The sequence below is a fragment of the Corythoichthys intestinalis genome, chromosome 6, assembly GCF_030265065.1.
Source record: "Corythoichthys intestinalis isolate RoL2023-P3 chromosome 6, ASM3026506v1, whole genome shotgun sequence".
NCBI classification, from domain to species: domain Eukaryota; kingdom Metazoa; phylum Chordata; class Actinopteri; order Syngnathiformes; family Syngnathidae; genus Corythoichthys; species Corythoichthys intestinalis.
The window spans coordinates 23,210,264-23,234,378 of record NC_080400.1 but is presented as its reverse complement, the minus strand read 5'-3'; the positions used below and the strand labels follow the sequence as shown (position 1 = coordinate 23,234,378).

General features: G+C 38.9%; 1 protein-coding gene across 1 annotated transcript; it reads right to left on the bottom strand.

The window, feature by feature from the left end:
- Positions 1–218: 218 nt before the first annotated feature.
- Positions 219–11,297, bottom strand: tmem160 (transmembrane protein 160). The gene is made up of 4 exons (XM_057837966.1): positions 10,974–11,297; positions 10,873–10,897; positions 6,908–7,000; positions 219–2,450 (listed from the first exon to the last, which is right to left on the bottom strand). The coding sequence occupies exons 1-4, from the start codon at positions 11,184–11,186 to the stop codon at positions 2,128–2,130; spliced, it is 654 nt and encodes a 217-aa protein (XP_057693949.1). The 5' UTR covers positions 11,187–11,297; the 3' UTR covers positions 219–2,127.
- Between the last annotated feature and the right edge of the window lie 12,818 nt (positions 11,298–24,115).

Below are 24,115 nucleotides of genomic sequence, written 5' to 3'. Positions count from 1 at the left end.
CATGCAATTTTTTTGTTTGTTTTTTGAGTTTCAAATTTATTTTTGCATTCAAACACATTTTTTTTAATTGAAGCGACTTTTTTGGGGGGTTGAAAATATATATTTTGATAGAAGCAACTTTTTGTTTTTTTTTTGAAGCAACTTTGATTGACTAATGACAAAAATCTACCTCCATATGGTTTTGCCCAGGGGATACAATTTTTGACTGGGGTAACTACATTGGCACGACACCGGCGGGCGTACCAAATTCAATGGATGACGATCTTGGCGAAAAGTATTGCCTAAGCAGCCTGATGTATAATTGCTCTCAAGAATGAGAGGAAACAAAAACTCTCATTACAACTTACTATTATAAATATTCTTGTAAGTTAATTTTATTGTTGACACTGCGTTTTGGGGTCATCAACATGTTGTGCCCCACCCCGACCCAAAAGTCAAACTCCGCCTATGGTAGCCATAGAAAGCTAACCCTTATTCGATGCATGTTGTACTGAAAACTATACAGAACTAATGCTATTTTGTTAATGTATGAGACCTTACAGGAAAATGCACGAAATACTGTCGCATAAAACAAAAAAATTGGGCCAAAATTGAGAAATACAAACACAGAACAGCACTCATAGCACTACCACTTCTCTTGTAGTCCCAAGACTGACCAGCAAGAGGCAGCAAAGAACTAAAATTAAGACCCAACCATTTGTATTTTGTCTATTAGTAAGGGTGATTGATTGTAGGAATCCCTACAAAGAAACCAAGCAGTTTTGCTCTCATGTTTTATTCCACTGTTTGCTGGGTATATTGACAGCGCTTACATCAACCAGTAAACAATAAATAAAAATAGAACCCCAGCCGCTATACAACATCCAAAAAGAAAATAAAACTGTATACCCTCATGTGCGACACAAAGTTATATTAAAGGTTTACAACACGGAGGGGTAAAAAAAAAAAAAAAAAACTTTGACAATACAACGGGAGCTTACCAAGGTGCTATAGTTGTTTAAAATTATAATTCTTACACCACTGTTTTAAAAAAAAAAAAAAAAAAAAAAAAAAAAAGCTGTAAGCCCTTGATAAGATTCACAAATACTTAAAACGAAAAACCGGAACCTGAAACATGCGCCCACTTGTGAGTCCATGTATATCAAGAACCTAGTAAACGTAATAACTGCACTCTCTGGATACTTAATTAGGTATAACTGCACAAACATTCAACAAGTCTACACATTCCTGTTCAAATTCCAGGTTTGTGTGATTTCAAAAATGAGACCATGATAAACCGTTTTCTCCAATAAATTCACACGCCTCAAATATTTGCAAAAAAAACTGATTTTTTAATCATCTTTACAAGAGGCAGTATAAAATTAACTGAATTTATCTGGTTGTAAAATACTACACCCTTTCCGAAGTACATGGGCGTGTTCAGAGTTAACTAAACATTTGAAAGTGGCAGTCCGTCAGGAAAAACATGCCATAATTTTAAGTGCCTCTGATTAAGTTCAGACGTTCTAGTAGGCTTTTCCTACATTTTTTAACTTTTGTTTCCCATCAAAGTTGCTCAAACATCTTAATCTTTATGTGGAGTTAAATCAGTACGGTAGTGGCTCCCATTCAGAATGATTTACAATGTGATTGCTTAATTCAAAACAGTTATAATCAACTCAGATGTTTATTTGGAATACCTTCACTCTTATTTCAATTATGAATTAAAATATGTCACATTAATGGTTCAAATGTTTGTAAATAATTTGTGATGATGTTTTTGTCACAAAACCCTGGCATTTGAATGGGGTGTGTCGACTTCTAATAACCATTTTACATGCTTGTTTTCTTGCGGTTTTATATTGCGAATAATGTCAACCTGTATTTCCTCACAGAGTAAAGTTTTTAGTAGTTTTTACCACAAGCTTTAAAAAGATTTGCTTATTACACTGTGCAGGTGTACCTAATGGTGTGGCCAGAGAGTGTATACAGAGATCTGTGGGATAACCAGTATGAAAAGGGGCCTGTGACTGAAGTCCAAACTTTGGCTATGGCCCTTTTAACACGCATATTTAAGTTCACTTGTAATGATACACACCACCTGCTTTAAACATGCAGACGTGCACACACGCACTCACTGGAAAACGTCTACTTGTCGATCCCCTTGCCATCTCCGTCGTCGTGGTGCCTCCTATCATGCGGAGGGCCTCGGTAGCCTCTGTGCTCACGCCTATCGCGGCACTCCTGGCACTCTTCTCCCTCCTCATCGTCCTCGTGGATGATTTCCACCTCTAAGCGGCCTATGTAGAGCGATACGGCGCACAGCCAGAAGAGAGCCACACTGCCTACCACGGCTCCCTGGATGAGCACGGCGGGCACAGAAAGCAGCATCAGCTTCCGTAGCGACAAGAGGCTGCCCACGTAGGAGGCAGCACCGAAGGACACGCACGCACCACCCAGGATGAAGAAGGCTGTAGGAAGATCTATTTTTAAAAATGTCCACTTCATCCATGATCTTAAAAGTTACATACATTTGCATTTAACCTTTAAAAACCTGAACAGTTTTTACCCAATAGTTTAGGGGCTGTTATGTGCTGAATATAATGTAACGAAATGATTAGTTTTAAAGGAATTTATATTGTATTACAGCTGAAACGATTACTTAATTAATTCGAGTAACTCGATTTTAAAAATTGATTGACGAATTTTCTCCGCATCAACGAATCGTTTAATTTTGCTACCTCTAAGCATGACGTTTTGCCCGGACTACTTTTAATGATGCACAACGCGCTGACATCACATACGTACAGGAAGAAGACAGAGGCGGCAGATATATTTGATTTCAACCATGCATGAATATAGAGGTAACGACGAAGAAGCCGAAGAAAGCGAACAGAGAGGCACCAAGGAAAAATCAGAAAATGACAAAAGTGTGGGAGCATTTCAAGCTGGAGACCAAGGTGAACTCTGTTTCATGTATTCACTGTAGGACAGCGCTTGCATACCAGTACAGCACGTCTTCCATGCTGCAAATCTACAGAAGGTGCCCGGTTTATTCCGAGAGCGAATGAACAATACTCCGGACGAGGTAAAATTAAGTTAACGTAACGCTAATAATAAAATTAACATTACAGTACCTTGCTAATGTAACATTAGCCCTGCGGAGGGCTAGATTTCTATGAATTATCACTACTGTCGATGCGTAGCTAAGGCGTCTTTCATACAGGCTTTATTAAATCTGTAAAAACACAGCGCTGTAGAATGATGAAGGTGTAAAATAAAAACAAAATAAAGCTAACTGTCAATTTTAGCTCAGTAGTCAGTGATGGATAAAGCCCCAAGTAGCACTGGTGCCTAATGTGCTCCTATACAGCAGGCATCATACATATCTTTTAGGGCTGTCAAACGATTTAAATTTTTAATCGAGTTAATCACTGGTTAATAATTAATTATTCGTAATTAATAGAGGCGTGCGAAATTTCCGATTCTTGGATTATTCGCGATTCGGCCGTGGAAGATTCGAGAACGATTCACAAATATCCAAATTCCGATTATTAAATTATACCAGGTAAAGCAGAAGTAAAACATAGTCAGCGCGGTCTTTGGGACGCAATGAGGAACGGACGGAGAGTAAATATCATGTTAAACTCATGCCGCTAGATAAAAAAAACAATCATACCTGACTGCAGCTGACAGTGGCTACAAACAACGCCCAGTTGCTAGTTGCTACAAACATATGGCTACAGTAGATATCATATATAAGTAGAACTACCGTAATTTCCCGAATATAAGGCGCACCCGTGTATAATGCGCACCCCAAATTTACTTGTAAAATCTAGGGGAAATTATTGTACCCGTTTATAACGCGCACCCTAATTTTAGAAGGAAACAGAGCTTGTGTACAGATACAGAGATGTCATTTTACTGACTGGTGAAACACAGCACAAGCATAGCACATTGGTAGTTCAAAACATTACCGTAAACTGACAATATTTACGGTAATAATATGATTTGACAACTTCTCCAACTTACCAGAATCTAGGAGAAAACAAAACAGATGTGACTTTTCTTTTAAAGGCTGCTGTATAACTTGCTTGTTTCCTCATGATGAATAAATGTTTCTTCCATGGATTGATACGGTAAAATGAAAGTGAGAACGTAAGTCGGAAATCCGTGAGAGCTCATAGCTGTCAACACGACAGTAACAAAAGGAACTATTGTTATTTGGGTTTGAGTTTCCCGAGGGACCGATATAGTTGACGGACACAGGAAGTGTGTGTCCTTGCATTTGTTATGGTCCGAATTGGGGAGCTGCAATAAACGTCGACTCAAATGAGTTCAAGAAACTAAATTCTGTGCTTTATGAAGAGTGAAATAAGCAGAATTTAACACAGACGAAATCATTCGGCCGATTAGAGTGAAGTATTACCGAAACAAAACGGTGACGTCACGTACCGTAATGGTCGGCAACGGGTCGCCGCATACGTGTCTTCAACACAACGTGGCCGTGTCAATGAAAAAAAATCGGTTTATATATATATATATGTAATACATATATATTTCTGTCTCCATCCATGTACCCGTTTATAATGCGCACCATGAGTTTACAAGTTGATTTTGGGGGAAAAAAGTGCGCGTTATATTCGGGAAATTACGGTAGTTGCAAATTGACAGACGACGTCTGTGTTAGACCTTGTATTATTAAAGAGATGCAAAATGACTGACTTTCCAGAGTACATAAACAGCTGCCATCTTAAAGCAGTAGACCTCTCTAGAAGGCTCTGTTGTAGCGAACCCAATTAACTTTTTATCTAAAGTACTCCTAAATCGGCAGAATCTTGTCTTGATTCTATCTTTAAATGATTAAATAGTTTTAAAACTTTGACAAAGGTAAACAGAAGGGGAAATTATGAATAACGGGAGCAATTTTAACAACTATAACAGATAATTGACACATTAATTGAATGTAGTTTAAAGCTGCTGATACAGAATGGGGACTGGAGTTTTTTATTTACTGTTATTTTCGTATATTTGTTTACTGTTATATGTTAACTGAAATAGTAGTTTGGTTTAGCCAGAGAGGATTTTTGAACAATTTTAGAACTAATGTACAAAACATTAAAAAAAAAAATTTAAAAAGGGGGGTGCATCGTTTTATAATCGAATCGGAGCCTCTGAATCGTAATCGAATCATTAGGTGCCCAAAGATTCCCAGCTCTAGTAATTAATAGCAATTCAAACCATCTTTAGAATATGCCGTATTTTTCTGTAAATTATTGTTTGAATGGAAAAATAAGACAAGACGGATATATACATTCAACATACTGTACATAAGTACTGTATTTGTTTATTATAACAATAAATCCACAAGATGGCATTAACATTATTAACATTATTTCTGTTAAAGGGATCCACGGATAGAAAGACTTATAGTTCTTTAAAGATAAATGTTAGTACAGTTATACTAAATTTATATTAAAACCCGTCTCAATGTTTTCGTTTTAATAACATTTTCAATCAAAAAATAAACTAGTAAACGGCTCCCTGCCAATCTTCCATAGTGTCTTTAACTACGTAAGGTAGTGATTGAAATACACCACAAGGTGTCAATAGAGAGTTTTAAATTAATTAGAGCTCTAGCCAACGTGTGCGGTTTGCCCCTCGACTGACGTCGTAGCTTCCGGGTTCATTGTACCTTATGTTTATTTGAGTGTTGGCTATACAAAGTACGGGACCTCTGATAGTTTGTATATTGTGACTAAATATTGCCATCCAGTGTATTTGTTGAGCTAAACGAAATGTTTGAATAGAGTTTGACCAAAGTCTGAGTAAGTTTTATGTGTATTTTGCGTAGCTATTTTGATTGGAAATGCCTGTTCTCTTTGCACTGTTGTTTAAATTTGTGAGAATAGGGCCTCACTAATACAGATTGAAGCGCTTTTCTTTTTGTGATTTTTTTTTTTTTTGAGAGATATTATTTTTGTTGTGCTTTCACTAAATGATATTTATGGTTGTCATGCAGGAGTTGCCGAAGCTTATTGCCAATAAACGGTCCACTCGCCTTTTGTAATATTCTGATATAGAATTATCCGAGGCACCCTGAAGTGCAAGCGGCACCAATGTTTACACCCATGATGCAGGAGTGAGATAGGCCTGCCGAGAGCCGTAAGCTGTGTTAATGTTGAAGCTGAATGTGCCAATAATGAAACAAAGTGCCAGCACGTTGCGTGTGGTATACCTTTGTTAAGAAAAGGCACAAAACAAGACACCTTTCTCTGCCTCTTAGCTCTCAATGAGCAAAAAACGGCATCTTTGTAATCTGTTTGAGGCAATGCATGAGCGGGTGATTCCGCGCATCCGTTCAATGTGTCAAATATTTTAATGTGATTAATTTAAATAATTAATTACCGCCTGTTAACGCGATAAATTTGACAGCACTAATATATTTTAAACACTGCACAAACTCAAAATCTTATCAGGACTGACAATTTAAACTAACTTAAAATTAGCTTGACACAAGTGGAAATTCAATTGAAACACAGTGGAAAAACACCTAACTTTTAAGTGATGTGTGTTATCAAGCGTAATGACATTATTAGGTAAGAATAATATATATATTTTTTTTATAAGAGCTTAGGTTTTTTTGAGTGAAATCAGTGAATTTGTTTTTATTTTAGTCACATCTGAGATGCAATTGTTGGCTGTTTTCAAAAATGTACATTTAAAATAAAGACATTGATTGTGTAAAAATGGTTCAATATTAGGTGAAATGTCTTGTTTTCTCGTGTATATTCATAATTGCTCTATAACTACAAAAAAAGTGTTTTATCCGAATACTCGACTACTAAAATATTTGAGAGCTGCGGCCCTGCTGTCACTGTAAAAAGCCAAATCCACAGCTTGTATTACATTTGCTTTCTTCAGTTACCATATGCTGCCTCTCGTCCCACTTCACTCTGTACGAAGGCGATGACACCGATTCCGGTCGCCAGCAGACCATTTCGGAACCATGAGAGGAAACCTGCAAAACCGTCCAAATCCCAAGTAGGTGACATGACAATAAGAAATAATCAAGCCATTTAGTAATGTTAAAGTTGTACTGCAGTCTCTCGCACTGATGATTGACAGACAGGTGGAATAAACTCATGGAATGTATCCCCCCAAAAAAAGATACTTAAATTATATACAGTATACTGAATTTTTTTTTTTTTAATCTGTTTTGTGAATAAACTAAAATTAGAACCAGTACGAGTATTTTTTTCATCTACATCTTCATCACACATGTGTGACCAGTAACATTGCGGGGGGGTTTTTTGTTGTTGTTGCTGATATGGTTAAATCCACTAGTCGGTGGTAATGTAATGTGCTGGTTTTCCAAGGGATAATACAACAGAAGAAAAAGGAGTTGGAGGTAGCGATGTGTGGTGCGGATTATAATTGGGGTAGCGGGAAAAACGACAGCACTTTCTAACAATGGCAAAAAGAACAATAAGTGACTATTTTCTTTCCAACAAACCCGCCAGCACTGTTTCAAAGGAGGTCAACGGGGAATAAGTCCGACTCAGGGGCTCGACACACGGGACGCGATGGCGAAATACGAAAAGCCAACACACAGGACGCGATACGACTGAGTGGCGAGCGACAGTGATACCCTCTGCCTATGCGTCATCGCTGGTCTCTAATTAGCTATGAATTTGGCGGGCATTTTAAAATTTCTGGTCTTTTCTGAGCGCCAACAACTTCCCATACTGCTGCTTTTTTATTTATGTCCCAGAAATCAGGCCGAGAGGTATCATAAAGTATGTGCTGGTCGCACGCTGCTAAAATGATACGCTCCTCCATGTTGACAACGTGTGGCGTGCAGATGTCAATTTCTGAGTTGGCCAGTGTCTTCGCAGGTGATTTGTGTGCTTGCAGGTGATTTCTCGACAAGAGCGTAGGTTTGCATAGGGACGGTAGGGACAAAACACTACCAACTTTTCGGGATTCTCAAATTGTCCCCTCCAACTTCTAAGCAATCTTGTTTCCATTATATAATGACTTCAGTTATATTGGTCATCTAGATTGTCTTTCCATATAATGTATGGATAGAATTGACCCTACCATTATTAAGTGAATTATTTTCATTATGTTCAGACTTATTTACCACTTTTTCTTGCTGAATGTGCCTGCCCCCCCCCAAACACATATTTGCTTGGCTGATGACTAGACCTCTCCTTACTCCCCCTCGAAATACAAACGCACACGCTAGCTCGACAGAAATATATGACGCCATCTCCACCCCCTTCGAAGAGGAGGGATATTAGAAGTCTTTTTCAGCCACCAGCAGCAGCCCCTGCAAGTAATGTAAAAAGACGTCAATGTTGTTGACGGTGGCGAACACGCCACTAATTTTGCTACTGACAGTCTTTAAAATGAGTTCAATTCCCTTGTTTTCAGTGTAAATCTACTAGAAATAAGTGAAATTATCTGCCAGTGCTTCAAGTAAATTTTACTCAGATTTCTTGAAATAAGAAAAATAGCTAGCTGAAGGTAAGACTTATGCAAGTCTAGACATTAATTGAACTGTGAGAAATGTAGTGAGCTCTGCTGGAAACTATAGAACCAGCAAATCGTGAGCAAGACGCTGCTTAGTGAGAGAGGTTCCACGACACACCCTGTTTTTTTACAGGAAAGTGTTGACAGTCATAAAAAAAAAATAATAATAAAATGCTGCTTCTTTTCTTCTTGTAAACAGCCTGGTTTAGAAGGAAAGAAGGATAGCGCATGTTGTGACTTTACACTTTTGAAACCAAATACCTATCAATACCTTCATTCATTCATTAAAATGTATTCATTTATTTTCTACATTATTTATTTAAAATATTTTTATTTTCAGCTTATGCAGACATTATTTTCAGATAATCACACATTAATCATAATCGAGATAAAAACTGAATCCTGATTGAGAATTTTTTCCCATAATTGCTCAACCTACTGATGCACTTTAGAGATGAAAATAAGGGAAAAGATGAAAGAGACAACCAATTGAAGCTACGCATTACTCTTGTTGTGAAGAACAGTGTAGGCTAACATGTACTTCCATGTATAGATTTAGTGGTATCGTCCCCCGCAACCCCAGACCCCCACAAAAAACAACCACTGTAAAATTCCTTTATATGAAGCAAGATGGCGGGTCCCCTATTTTGAAAAATTACTTTCTCCTATTAAAATAATAATTTTAACTTTTTTCATTTTTACGTAGGAAACATATCACCATATTCGTAATGTAGCCCTGACCCCTGTTCGACTAATTGGTTTGGTCTTATTAATGTCCTGTCCTCAGCAAAAAAAAGGACATGCAGGTTATACTGTTATACTGTAACCTCCGCCCATGTTTGTCAAACAATAAATCAATTGTTGATTAGTTGTAGTGCCAGGTGACAGCAACAGAAATAGAGCAAAATTCCTATGTTAACCTAATTTCCAAACAGTATACTAGTTGATGCCAAAACTGATGGATAATAAAATATAGATCCCTAAGTTTTAGTTTTATGCATTTATTATGAAAGTATTTATCGGTAAAACAGTGAAAATTTGAGGAAAACTTTGCATTTCGATTTACTGTGTGCCCCCCTGAATCTTTTGCTTGCACCCGTATAAAATAGTAAGTTAGGGGCCACTGTGCTCCTAGTACAAAAGGTTAGTATGGAGCTCTGTGGTGGTGAATAATTTGAGTCAAGTGATTAAAAAATGGCTTGTAGGTTTTGCCAGGTACTGAAGATTGGAGGTAAACATAAGCAAAGGAAAGATGGAAAAAGGCAGACTGAGGCAAACTTGATTTGAACTGAACTTTTGAATGTCCACCTATTTAATATATCACTACTATTTGCACTCCGCTCTGTTGAGAAGCTGAGCATCCATGAAGAGACCAATTCCATGCTATATTTAGAATTACAGTAGAATTTAAATGTGATGTTCAGGCGGCAGGTCCGTGGTGGTGTCATTGCACCTTCTCTCACCCATTTTAACTAAGTTTGTGTCAGTGTATTCTACAGTGCCTTCCATAATTATTGGCACCCCTGGTTAAGATGACCAAAGCACACGCTCCCAGGCTTCAACTGGGAACGTGTGCTTTGGTCAGATGAGACCAAGATTGAGCTTTTTGGAACCAAACACTCTAAGTGGGTCTAGCGTGCCACGAAAGATGCGCATGCTGAAAAGCACCTCATACCCACTGTGAAGTATGGGGGTGGGTCAGTGATGCTGTGGGGCTGTTTTGCTTTCAAAGGCCCTGGGAACCTTGTTAGGGTGCATGGCATCATGAATGCTTTGAAATACCAGGACATTTTAAATCAAAATCTGTTGCCCTCTGCCCAAAAGCTGTAAGATGGGTCGTCACTGGGTCTTTCAGCAAGACAATGACTCTAAACATATGGCCAAATCTACACAGAAATGGTTCACCAGACACAAAATCAAGCTCCTCCCATAGCCATCTCAGTCCCCAGACCTTGTTTTGTTGGCAAAAGGGGGTTGTACAAAGTATTTACACCAGGAGTGCTAATAATTGTGACACACATTATTTGACGTCAAATAATTATTTCTTTACGTGGGATTTTTTCCCCACTGAATAAATGCACTTGTATTGAAGGTTGGATTTTTCTCTTTTATTCCATTAAGGTCCCATATTATTTGAATATTTAAAAAAAATATTAGAAGCTAAAAACACATCTTAACCAGGGGTGCCAATAATTAAGGAGGGATATGTACGCTGAACTGCTGAATACCCATTAGTGACATTATTGTGAGGACAAAAGTTTCTTATTTTACGCTGAAAAACAGGATACAATGGAATAAATCAAGCATAATTGCGTGTAAGTTGCCTTCACCTTCTGTTGGACATTGTTACGTTACCTGTTTCGTGAGACTTCCTCAGCATCTACAAGGGGAAAAACACATCCATTTCATCCCACAAAACATGCTTATTGGTAACAACAACAGTGTCGATTATGTACCGATGCGTCTGCCTTATCAAGGTCTGATAGCTGGTACTGCTGTGGTGGCTCCTGTAACCGGTTCTTCCCCCACGGTCCCTTCTCGGTGAGTTGCCGCCGTGTAGTGTCTGGCAGCCCGCCACCGGGAGACCGCGAAAGCCTCAAAACAACGCGAGACAACTGTGACGCGGTCATGGGCAACTGCCGCCGCATGAATAATCGCAAGAAGGCCATCACATCGCTCGTAGGAGACGGCCAAAATCGAAAGTGTTGAACTGGAATATCAACAACCTCGCTGCAAACTCTGAACTCTGACGGAGTCAACGTGTCATCGGCAAGAAGGAGAAAGACTCTGTAAACCGGGTGAGCAAAATCTACACAGTGCTCACTGTGGTAGGTATGAGAATGCACGCAACATTTAAAACACATGTTTGTTGTTAAATGAAACACAAGGTGGCGCTAGATTGTTAAACATCATATTAGAATTAGAGGTTTAGAATTTTAGGGCAAGTCACTATTTATGGTAAGGAAAAAAAATAACCGTAATTAATCAACTAATAAAACCATATATGATATAAATAATTAGGACATGGGATCTACATGCGTGGACATCCCATTTTAGGAGATTTGGGCCACGATATTAACCTTTTGAAAACATGTTTCGTCCTACATTAACCAAAATGGGATGGCTCCATATGTGGGCAACAGATCTCAATTATATATATGGCGGAAAACACAGACAAGACTGAAAAAGCAGTTTTTGCTCTTGCACTCTTCTTTAAAAGAAACTGCTGTATGTTAAGCCAAAACAATTGTTGTGTTTGATGGAGTAATATGTTTATATGCTGCAATAGCATATTCATGGCGCCTTAAGCGCCCAAACTATTTTTAATGTGTCCGTTTTACCCTGGAAACCCCCGTTTACAGATGTCGCGCAACCGCTTTTGTTTCAACCCAGCTATAAAACGATGGTAATTAATTATATTTATTATTCAAAATGTTTGTCGTTTCTAGGTTGGAATCATTAATTGATGTCTCATATTCCGTTTTAAAAAAAACACGGTTTTAAAAAATTATTCACTCACATATTTTAAACTTTTAAACAAATTATGTCACAATGAAAAAAAATGGCGTCTGTAAAAAAGTCACAAATATCTACCTCATACTAATTGTATTTTTGTGTTACTGTCGCATTTTCCCCAATATGTTAGATGATAAATAATCGATCCAAACAAAGAAAAATTGAACAAAAAATTTAAGAGGGTAAATATATAAAAAGAACATCTCGACTACTCCTTGATTTCCGTGATTTCAGCATCACGACCCTTGTTATATTATCATGTTTCACCTATAAAATCCCCCCAAAATCCGGATGTGGCCATTCACATCTGTGTCTTGACACTCGACGATACATGCTACATGGAGTTTTTGGATGGAAACAAGGTAAGTACGCGATAATATCTCGTTAAAATCATGGCGTCTTTAATTCTGCTCTCGCATGCTCTCGCCTCCAGTTAGGGTTTTGCTGTTTAAATTTTTTTTTTTTTCAAATGCCCTCCTGTTCAAAATTTTCTTCCCCCAGAAAATAAAGATTTTAAGCTTTCCAATGATGTATCACACATGCCTATGGGAAAATTTTGAAATTTGTTAAAATTGGGAGTCTCAGAGCGGAACTTCAAGTCACCTAAGTGTTTTCTTATATATTTTTTTTTCTTCAATACTGTCTATCTATATAACTTTAATCATATTTAACCCATTGCCTGCCTGGGACAACAACGGACATCCAATTAATTCAAAGGGATCCACAGATAGAAAGACTTGTTGTTCTTAAAAGATAAACGTTATTATGAGTTAAAATAATTTGATATTGAAACCTTCTTGATGTTTTTTTTTATACAATTTGTAAAATTACTTTAACTAGTAGGTCACCATTGTTGTTGACGTTGCAGGGCGGTGACGTGACATGGTTACGCTTCCAGAATATGACTCTAGCGACATAATTATATCATCTGTTCAACCCTTTTGATTTGAACCTGAGAGGAACATTAATGAGCATGACAGCACTGTCGATATTTTACAAAACGAGCAGCAAAAGCAAAATTAACAGGAAAGAAGGGAGGACACTGGACAAGAGTAGGAAAAAACTGTGTTCTGCCAAAATGTGCTACACCGGCGAAACGTTGTACAAGAGGCGAATTTAACACGCAAAGTACTACTGTGCCATTTCAGCTTGTTTTGTTTTGATCCATACAGACAAAACATAGTAAAGATGCCTTAAGAAAATACTTAAACATAGTATAATCAAATAAGGGTGGTTTAAATATGCTACGTGACTAATGCGGTCAACAGATCAACAATCTGCTTTAAAGCTACCACAAGAAAACACAACGCTTAAAAGTATGATGGAAACACATGCAAAGACTACATAGGTCAAAACATGTACTAAATTTCATAGGTTTTTAAATCAATGGAAAAAAATGTATGTGTTTCTAATAAGTTTTTAAGTCCGAGATTCCCTTTCAACTAGGAGGCTTGTCGCTTTCAGTGCTCTTGATTCCACGAGACGTTCAATTCATTTTGACTGGGAAGGACTGGCAGCAAATTGCCAGCCTATCCCACTCAAAATGGATTGAACGTCTAGTGCTGTCAATGGCAGCCAGTGACTTAAATGAGTGTCCTATAAAGTGTTGATTAATTAATATCCTCGATGATGTGTGTTGACTTAACTTCCTGAGGGTCTTTTGTCTTTGGTGGGGCCTGTGGGATTTTGAAAAAAAAACGACTGTCATACGTCATTGTTGAATGTGTAAGGTGCTTTTCAAGGGTCTCACATGGGAGTTGTGTGTGCCTCTGTGTGCTGACAGTAGGGTCTTACCAAGGGCCAAAGCTTTGATGTGATTTACAACTGACCTTCTGCACGCCCCCATGCTTCCGTGCATAACACAATGGGACAGAAGGTGTTTGTACACACAACATGTGTCTCTTTTTTTTTAAACAGACATTCCTTCACCTTTAAAAGCACATTTTGTTACACCAACAACTATAGGAACCAGATTGTTTTCCCTATGTGCAGTTTTGGAACAAATTTAGAAAATACAGTATGCTGGACTTTACGTAGCCCTCAAGCTTTTCATGCAGTATGTCAAACGGGAAATTAACTCATTTGAATTCATTTGAACTACTATAAAAAAATTTCAAAGCCATTAGGCAGGCAAGGAAGTACAAATGTATTAATGTTGAGGAAATGAGTGACGAACTACAATGCAACTGATTGCCATGAGAACATGAACAACACAAGGGGAGGCATGGGGGATAGGTTGAGAAAATAAATCTGAATATATTCACAACATTGTAGAGAACAAAGATGTAATATTATGATTGTACAATTGTAGGTTTACATGATTAAAGGATTCAAGCAATTCTATTGTCATAAATCACACTTTTGCATATGACCGCTCTAATATATTATACGAGTTTAAAAGTTTTAAAACGTTTAAAAAAAAGTACAGTAAAAAAATAGATGGTGTTACTAACAAGATAGATAATTGTGATAACAATATTGAAAAATATAGAATTGCTGTGATCAGTCTTGACATGATTGTGCAGCCTTAACGCTAAATGGGCATTTTAGAACATTGGAGAACCAAACCAGTCAAACAAACAAAAACTGGCAGTCAGCAAACGCTTGGCCTTCTACCTCCCTTTGCCTTATTCTGGTGCTGTGAAGAGGAAAGAAGGAGGAGGCGGTGGAGGAGATGTATACGTGCAGAGCTGCACTACTCTGGACGGTTCTAGCCAGCTGCATTGGGAGCACTGACCTTGCATGGCAAAGACAACACTGTTATTCAGTTACTGGAACAAACCCAATGAGAAAGTGAAGGAAAATTTAATGACAGCCAAAAATGAGAGACGTTACTGCTTTAGTCAAAGAATAAGGGCTATCCATATTTGTTGTATGATTAAACCCTATATTTATTGTATGATTAAACCCTATCAAAGCATGTGTTGTCAGACAAAACAGGATACAGGATGCGGCGCTTGGTGGAGTTATTTAATAATGCAGGTGTGAAAATGCGCATGCTTGTGAGCTGTTTTTTCACCCCTTTTAACGTTCACATAGCGTGATAATGTTGTTTGCCCCCACCACAACAGCTTTGATGGTACTGACTTTGTCGGCCACCTGCATCCTGGGCTGATGCATCACACATGTGCATTACATCACTGCCCATCTATCATTTCATATTATTGATTCATGTAATTTTATTTCAGAAAATGTGACTCAGTTTTGTGCAATCAAAAGAACACATTCATATTGCAAGAATAGTCCCTCTATTTGTCCATTTTATGACACACGTCATAGATATTCCTTTTAAAACAGTTGAAGATGAACAGAAACAAATGATATTATCAGTGTGTTTTATGGCGGATGTTGCAAGAATAGCTTTCACAGTGAATGTGCTGACCTTAAATGGCTTTCAATCTTTGAATTTGCTTTCCAAAGTGGAGACCTCTGGTCTCTGTTTGCAACTGTAATTGCTTGTTTTCTATGTACAGTGGAGCAAATAAGTATTTAGTCAACCACCAATTGAGCAAGTTCTCCTACTTGAAAAGTTTAGAGAGGCATGTAATTGTCAACATGGGTAAACCTCAACCATGAGAGACAGAAAGTGGAAAAAAACAGAAAATGACATTGCTTCATTTTTAAAGAATTTATTTTCAAATTAAGAGTGGAAATTAGTATTTGGTTACCTACAAACAAGCAAGATTTCTGGCTGTCAAAGAGGTCTAACTTCTTCTAACGAGGTCTAACGAGGCTCCACTCGTTACCTGTATTAATGGCACCTGTTTTAACTCATTATCGGAATAAAAGACACCTGTCCACAACCTCGGTCAGCCACACTCCAAACTCCACTATGGCCAAGACCAAAGAGCTTTCGAAGGACACCAGATACAAAATTTTAGACCTGCACCAGGCTGGGAAGACTGAATCTGCAATAGGTAAAACGCTTGGTGTAAATAAATCAACTGTGGGAGCAATTATTAGAAAATGGAAGTCATACAAGACCACTGATAATCTCCCTCGATCTGGGGCTCCATGCAAGATCTCACCCTGTGGTGTCAAAATGATAACAAGAACGGTGAGCAAAAATCCCAGAACCACATGGGGGGACCTAATGAATGACCTACAGAGAGCTGGGACTACAGTAACAAAGGCTACTATCAGTAACACAATGCGCCGCCAGGAACTCAAAACCTGCACTGCCAGACATGTCCCCCTGCTGAAGAAAGTACACGTCCAGGCCCGTCTGCGGTTCGCTAGAGAACATTTGGATGATCCAGAAGAGGACTGGGAGAATGTGTTATGGTCAGATGAAACCAAAATAGAACTTTTTGGTAGAAACACAGGTTCACGTGTTTGGAGGAGAAAGAATACTGAATTGCATCCAAAGAACACCATACCCACTGTGAAGCATGGGGATGGAAACATCATGCTTTGGTGCTGTTTTTCTGCAAAGGGACCAGGACAACTGATCTGTGTAAAGGAAAGAATGAATGGGGCCATGTATCGAGAGATTTTGAGTGAAAATCTCCTTCCATCAGCAATGGTATTGAAGATGAGACGTGACTGGGTCCTTCAGCATGACAATGATCCCAAGCACACAGCCAGGGCAACAAAGGAGTGGCTTCGTAAGAAGAATTTCAAGGTCTTGGAGTGGCCTTGCCAGTCTCCAGATCTTAACCCCATATAAAATCTTTGGAGGGAGTCGACAGTTGGTGTTGCCCAACGACAGCCCCAAAACATCACTGCTCTAGTGGAGATCTGCATGGAGGAATGGGCCAAAATACCAGCAACAGTGTTTGAAAAGCCTGTGAAGAGTTACAGAAAACGTTTGGCCTCTATTGTTGCCAACAAAGGGTACATAACAAAGTACTGAGATGAACTTTTGGTATTGACCAAATACTTATTTTCCACCATGATTTGCAAATAAATTCTTTAAAAATCAAACAATTTGATTTTTTCCCCACATTCTGTCTCTCGTGGTTGAGGTTTACCCATGTTGACAATTACAGGCCTCTCTAATATTTTCAAGTGGGAGAACTTGCACAATTAGTGGTTGACTAAATACTTATTTGCCCCACTGTATGTACAATATGGGACCTGTGATTGAGTGTGCCCAATCCAGGATGTGTTTCAGGCAAGGCGGGGTAACCAGACAAGGAACAAACGAAATGCCAAAACCAAAGTACAAGAAGTGAAATGCTTATTCCTCCTTGCTAATCAGGTTTGTGTGTAAACTAAGGCCTATCTTGCATGACAGTCCCATGTCAATACATGTCCCTAATCCCTACGTGTGAGACAATAATCCTCAAATCCTAACAAAGAATTCACCTCACTTGCTCACGCTGCTAATAGCCTATTGCATAAAAGTAGATGACAATGTGAACAATTTGGTAATCCTGGAAACGTGGATAGGATGGCAAGCTGTTGTCTTGCATAGCAGCATGTCACAAAGGCTATATTCATACTGCAGGTCTTAATGCACAAATACGATTTTTTGTCATATCTGTTTTTTAGGCGTGCCCGTTCAGACTGCCTTTATCCATTGAGACCATTCAAGTATTACGCATGCACACTAATTCGCAGTCCGACACGTGCTGAGCAAGAAGACCCGCGCAGAAGCATCAAAACAAATGACCACACATGCTGGCTGTCAACCGTCATTCCAGGGTGATCATATTTTGATTTCCAAAAAGAGGACACAAATAACAGACACAAATAATCCCCGTTTAGGATTATATTGAAAGTTTCTGTGGATCGATAGCATGCACGCACTGTCCATGCATGTCACACACACGTACGTGCAGTTTGCCCCGACTCTCGGCCGTGTAAACAATCTTGAAATATTGCTCATATAGAGCAGAGAGAAAACCGATCATTTTCAGGCTTATCCTCAACCCATTTTTTTTTTTTTTTTTTTATGACCGTTGCCAAGCCCGACCCTTCCCCAAAAGCCGTGTTCAAGGCGAGCTAGGCGCTAATAGACAGCTGCGTCGCTATCGGAGCGCGCCGTCTCTCTCGCTCTTTGATGACGTAATTGCTGCATGAATTCCGATTTGGGAGACTTACCAGTTCAGACCGCCGCGTCATTCTGGAAAAATGTGTCCCAGATCGGATTTAAACCACATACAAAAGTGACCCAGATCGGATTTGAAATTGTCCACTTCTATGCGACTTGTCCCGTCAAGTTAATGCCTCACTTGAGTCGGAAACACACGAAAAAAATCGGATTTGTGCATTAAGACCTGTAGTATGAATGTAGCCAAAGAGTTCTGTTCTCCTTTTGTTGGCAGGGTCGGGTCCATTTGCTAGCCGCAATTTGAATTATGAAGTTGTTTTTTAAATTATTGGTTCAAGAGATTTTTGTCTCTCTAAAATTTCTAGTGTGGATGTTTTTAAATTTGAAGTATTTTAAAGTACCTCATAAAAAGTGATTAGGCTAATAGGTAGCTAGCTAATTGGGGTCCACTAGAGGTTATTTCTCTAAGAAAGCAAGGGAAGCTTTGTCAAAAATGTCAAAAAACAAGTGATCAAATGTATACTGATGTGTGTACATGTCATTGATTAAAACGCTAAAACGCACTCAACTTTGTTCAGAATTAGCTTCTTATCACTGGTTACAATGCTTTTCATTCATTCACACAGCTTTACAGTCCTTAACCATACATGTCAAGTTGTACGGTTTTGGCGTGATTTGTACAAGTGAGCACTGATGTTTAAATGTGTACGTCGTATGTTCAAAATCTGTATGTTTATGGTGCATTACGTTTTTTTTCTCCGTTCGGATTTTGTCACCGTTTCGGCAACGAGACAATTGCGTTACTATGCGTTACTAAGTTGGTTGAATGACGCGAGAAAAGTCAGAGACACGGAGACGTCGTTGCAAACACGATGCTAGGCTGGGTGGCTCTGATAATACCTGACTGTAGCCGACAGCCTACAAACTACGCCCACGTGATGCTACGCTAGATATCACATGTATATGAACTAGATGCGAAATGACACACTTGACGGCGTTGGTAAACAGCCGCCATCTTAAAGCCGTAGACTTCTCAGAAAGGCTCTTTTGTAGTGAACCTTACTAGCGAACCTAAGTAACCTTTTATCTAAAATACTCCTAACTCGACAAAATCTTGACTTGAATCTATCTTTAAATGATGAAACAGTTTTAAAACTTTCACATGTTGAAAGTAGACAGAAGGAAACTAATGCAAAAACTGAAGCAATTTTAACAACTTTAACGGTTGATTCACAACATTAAATGTCTTCCAAACATAGCAAAGGTTACTGTTTTTTTTGTGCGTTTTTTTAAAAATGAAAAAAAAAACAAAAAAAACATGAAAGGTAACACCAGTTACTTTGCCAAGTTACTAATTACTCTTACATTCAGACTGAGTTACTAACACAGTAACTTTTTGGGAGAAGTAATATGTAACTGTAATTAATTACATTTTTAAAGTAAGATTAACAACACTGGTCATAAAGATGCAGTCTGCAGAATGAAAAGTGACAAAAGCGGAGATTTTTTCAGACTCAATTTGCCTGCAACTAATGCTGATCACTTCTCAGAATTAGCAAAAATGTTCCCTGACTCAAAGATTGCATCTGTCAGTTAATTTTATCAATTGACCTTTTTAATTTATAATTGGACACACTAACGAACTACCTTCAAGTTAAACTAAATTGCGAGCTGAACTGCCATGAAGTGCAGCCATCAAGACATGACAGAAATTGTCAAAAGTGCGACATACAATTATAACAAAAGTCACTGTTAAATTTTAGTAATCATGATGTAGCAAGATATTGGTTGTTCTTTGATTGCATCAGGTTATATGGGACAATATTACCAATAAACTCATATTATTTAAAAAATTGAGTTTTATCTTTTGTTTCATAATGCACGCTACATAAAACGTTGTAAGATTAGTCACCAATTTGTAAGGGCATACGTCCCTATTTGTAAGACTGTCAACGGCCTGGGGTTGACAGGTATGCCTTAACCATTGTACAAGTTTTGCGTCTCCAGAGTTGAGAGTGCATCTTTTCACTACAGCAAAACGAGACGAGTCATCTGCTAAAGGCTGGATTTATCCCGCCCATTGGAAGCTTTGTCTCTCTGGGGGATCTATGGGCAGAGGGCGGGGCTTGGCTGGCCTGGACGCTCTGGTTCTCCGCATGATGATTGTCTGAGGGTGAATCCTTTTAATTGACAGGGAAATGAGCGGATCAGTAACCTTGTTGTATTAACATCTGCCGGAGGCATTTTTTAATTTTCATTCCGTTGTTCTGAGTTGAACCAGAGACTTTTATAATCGTCCTTGCGACATTTACTTTGTTAAAAATGACAAGTGAAAAATTTTGTTTTTTTTTTCATATTGAAACTGCTTGTGTTTGGAGATTTGACTTCTGCCACTCTAGTTTCTTTCTCTACCGAGCAGCGGGTGCTACTCAGCCTCTCCACTGTCTCAAAGCACTCACAGGCAGGCACACTTTTGCTTCCCCTCATTGAAAGACCAAGCTCTGCCACTGGAGTCCACCCATTCCAATAACTGGGCCTAATTGAAGCTTTTTATTGTCAGATAAGAATCGAGGACAACTGGTTGAGTGTTTCTGTGTCATATGTGATTCACTACGATATAAATAACAAATAGAAAAGGAGAAGAGTTTCCAACTGCAATAAACTAATAGATAACAGTTAATCAAGTTTGTTCTGTTCCTTTTTTGTTCCTTGTGTTTTCAGTTAAATATTTGTTTGTTTGAACACCAGAGGAGACTTAACACATGTTGAGGAAAAATAAAGGCTACTGTTTTGTTTTTTACTTTTTTATTTTGTTTATATGCATGATGGGTTAGACGTTAGGGTTTGTACTACTGTACTCGAGTCGAGGTACCTGACTCAGAGCACACCTCATGATGTTGGTGGTAGCCTAATACAAAGACTGGCATATGGGGGCAGGTTAGTCCACTGCGCATCTAGACTGCAAAAGAAAAGAAAAAAGATGAAAGGTTAACTGATAGTTTGTATTGCAATTGAATTGTGGTTGTTTCTGTATGCCTGCCATTTTAACTGTAGTAAAAAGACCAACCTAACTTAAATTACATCAAGTGCAACTTTTTTTTGAACCAGTAAGATTTGAAATGTGTTCTTCTAGATGACGACAGAATTTTCCAAACTCATTAGTTTTTCAGAGCCAAAGTTGGCTGTAACAACTTTGGTAAAATTCGTGAGTAGCGATCTTCACACATACAGTGGGGCAAATAAGTATTTAATCAACCACCGATTGTGCAAGTTCTCCTACTTGAAAAGGTTAGAGAGGCCTGTAATTGTCAACATGGGTAAACCTCAACCATGAGAGACAGAATGTGGGAAAAAAACAGAAAATCCCATTGTTTGATTTTTAAAGAATGTATTTCCAAATTACAATGGAAAATAAGTATTTGGTCACCTACAAACAAGCAAGATTTCTGACTGTCAAAGAGGTCTAACTTCTTCTAACAAGGTCTAACGAGGCTCCACTTGTGACCTGTATTAATGGCACCTGTTTTAACTCATTATCGGTATAAAAGACACCTGTCCACAACCTCATTCAGTCACACTCCAAACTCCACTATGGCCAAGACCAAAGAGCTGTCGAAGGACACCATAGACAAAATAGTAGACCTGCACCAGGCTGGGAAGTCTGAATCTGCAAAAGGTAAAACGCTTGGTGTAAAGAAATCAGCTGTGGGAGCAATTATTAGAAAATGGAAGACCTACAAGACCACTGACAATCTCCCTCGATCTGGGGCTCCATGAAAGATCTCACCCCGTGGCGTCAAAATGATAACAAGAACGGTGAGCAAAAATCCCAGAACCACACGGGGGGGCCTCGTGAATGACCTACAGAGAGCTGGGACCACAGTAACAAAGGCTACTATCAGTAACACAATGCGCCGCCTGGGATGTGTGTGTTTGGGATCATTGTCATGCCGAAAGACCCAGCCAGTCTCATCTTCAATGCCCTTGCTGATGGAGGGAGATTTTCACTCAAAATCTCTTGATACATGGCCCCATTCATTCTTCCCTTTACGCAGATCAGTCGTCCTGGCCCCTTTGCAGAAAAACAGCTCGAAAGCATGATGTTTCCACCCCCATGCTTCACAGTGGGTATGGTGTTCTTCGGATGCAATTCAGTATTCTTTCTCCTCCAAACACGAGAACCTGTGTTTCTACCAAAAAGTTCTATTTGGGAATGGTGTTCTTCGGATGCAATTCAGTATTCTTTCTCCTCCAAACACGAGAACCTGTGTTTCTACCAAAAAGTTCTATTTTGGTTTCATCTGACCATAACATGTTCTCTTAGTCCTCTTCTGGATCATCCAAATGCTCTCTAGCGAACCGCAGACTGGCCTGGACGTGTACTGGCTTCAACAGGGGGACACATCTGGCAGTGCAGGATTTGAGTACCTGGCGGCGCATTGTGTTACTGATAATAGCCTTTGTTACTGTGGTCCCAGCTCTCTGTAGGCCATTCACTAGGTCCCCCCGTGTGGTTCTGGGATTTTTGCTCACCGTTCTTGTTATCATTTTGACGCCACGGGGTGAGATCTTGCATGGAGCCCCAGATCGAGTGAGATTATCAGTGTTCTTGTATGTCTTCCATTTTCTAATAATTGCTCCCACAGTTGATTTTTTTACACCAAGCGTTTTACCTATTGCAGATTCAGTCTTCCCAGCCAGGTGCAGGTCTACAATTTTGTCTCTGGTGTCCTTCGACAGCTCTTTGGTCTTGGCCATAGTGGAGTTTGGAGTGTGACTAACTGAGATTGTGGACAGGTGTCTTTTATACCGATAATTGGTTAAAACAGGTGCCATTAATACAGGTAACGAGTGGAGCGTCGTTAGACCTCTTTAGAAGATGTTAGACCTCTTTGACAGCCAGAAATCTTGCTTGTTAGTAGGTGACCAAATACTTATTTTCCACTCTAATTTGGAAATCTTTAAAAATCAAACAATGTGATTTTCTGTTTTTTTCCACATTCTGTCTCAAGGTTGAGGTTTACCCATGTTGACAATTACAGGCCTCTCTAATCTTTTCAAGTAGGAGAACTTGCACAATTGGTGGCTGACTAAATACTTATTTGCCCCCTTATTTGTATGTATGCTATATAGAATCATCTTCTTGGCTTTCTCCACTTTCTAATCATTAGCCTCCTACTCACTTTTTAAGTAGAGGTCTCTCTCCTGTCAGTCTCTTTGCTCCTCTGTTTTGATTCCAACAGATCAATAAAGGTGGTGGAGTGATTATTATTACTGTATTATTATGACTATTCACTGATGATTATCATACCTGAATGAGCTCAGCTCCTGTACTCATGTATGCGTGAAGTGAGAAACACAGATGATGCTCCAGAAGAAAGTCACCCCAAAGATAGTAGTAACAAGATTGCACTCTAAACTGTACTTGGACCTTCACAATGCACTTCAGACTAACTAGCTAGCAGCTAAGTAACAGCATTATTTTAGAGCTGGGATGTAACTTTAACCGTAAAACAACAAAAGAAGACGTGCGCAGAGACCAGCTGCGAAAGGAAAAAAAAGGTAATACCGACTGCTAGCAATGTCACAGGGAAAACGCGGACTGGATTTTCATAGATGTGGGCATTCTCTATATGAACAAGTGGAATGGATTGGTTAGCAACGCACTGAAGGGGCGCTCAACCTTACTCTAGAAACTAAAGTAAGGGAAACTGACAGATTTATGATCATATTTAAGATAATAATGTTATCTGAGGTAGAGCAGGACGGTAAACCGAAAATTTACCGTCACCGAAATTCTTCACGATGACCAACGTAATTTTGACCATGTCGGTAAATTCGGTAATTTAATAAAACAAGAAAATATAGTCTTTTCATCCCGCTTTGACTCTGTGTTGTTCGGCTATGTTCATTCCCCTTTAAGAAAGCAGACAGTGTGCATACGTATGGAGTCATGTGGTTTTCAGGAAGCCAAACAAACAGAAGCCCGGTAGGCTAACGCTATCGGCTAACGCTACAAGTAAACGGGATGGAGTCGGGCTTAAGTTAGCTTCGCCAAACTTTCACCCGACATTAAGTAAACTC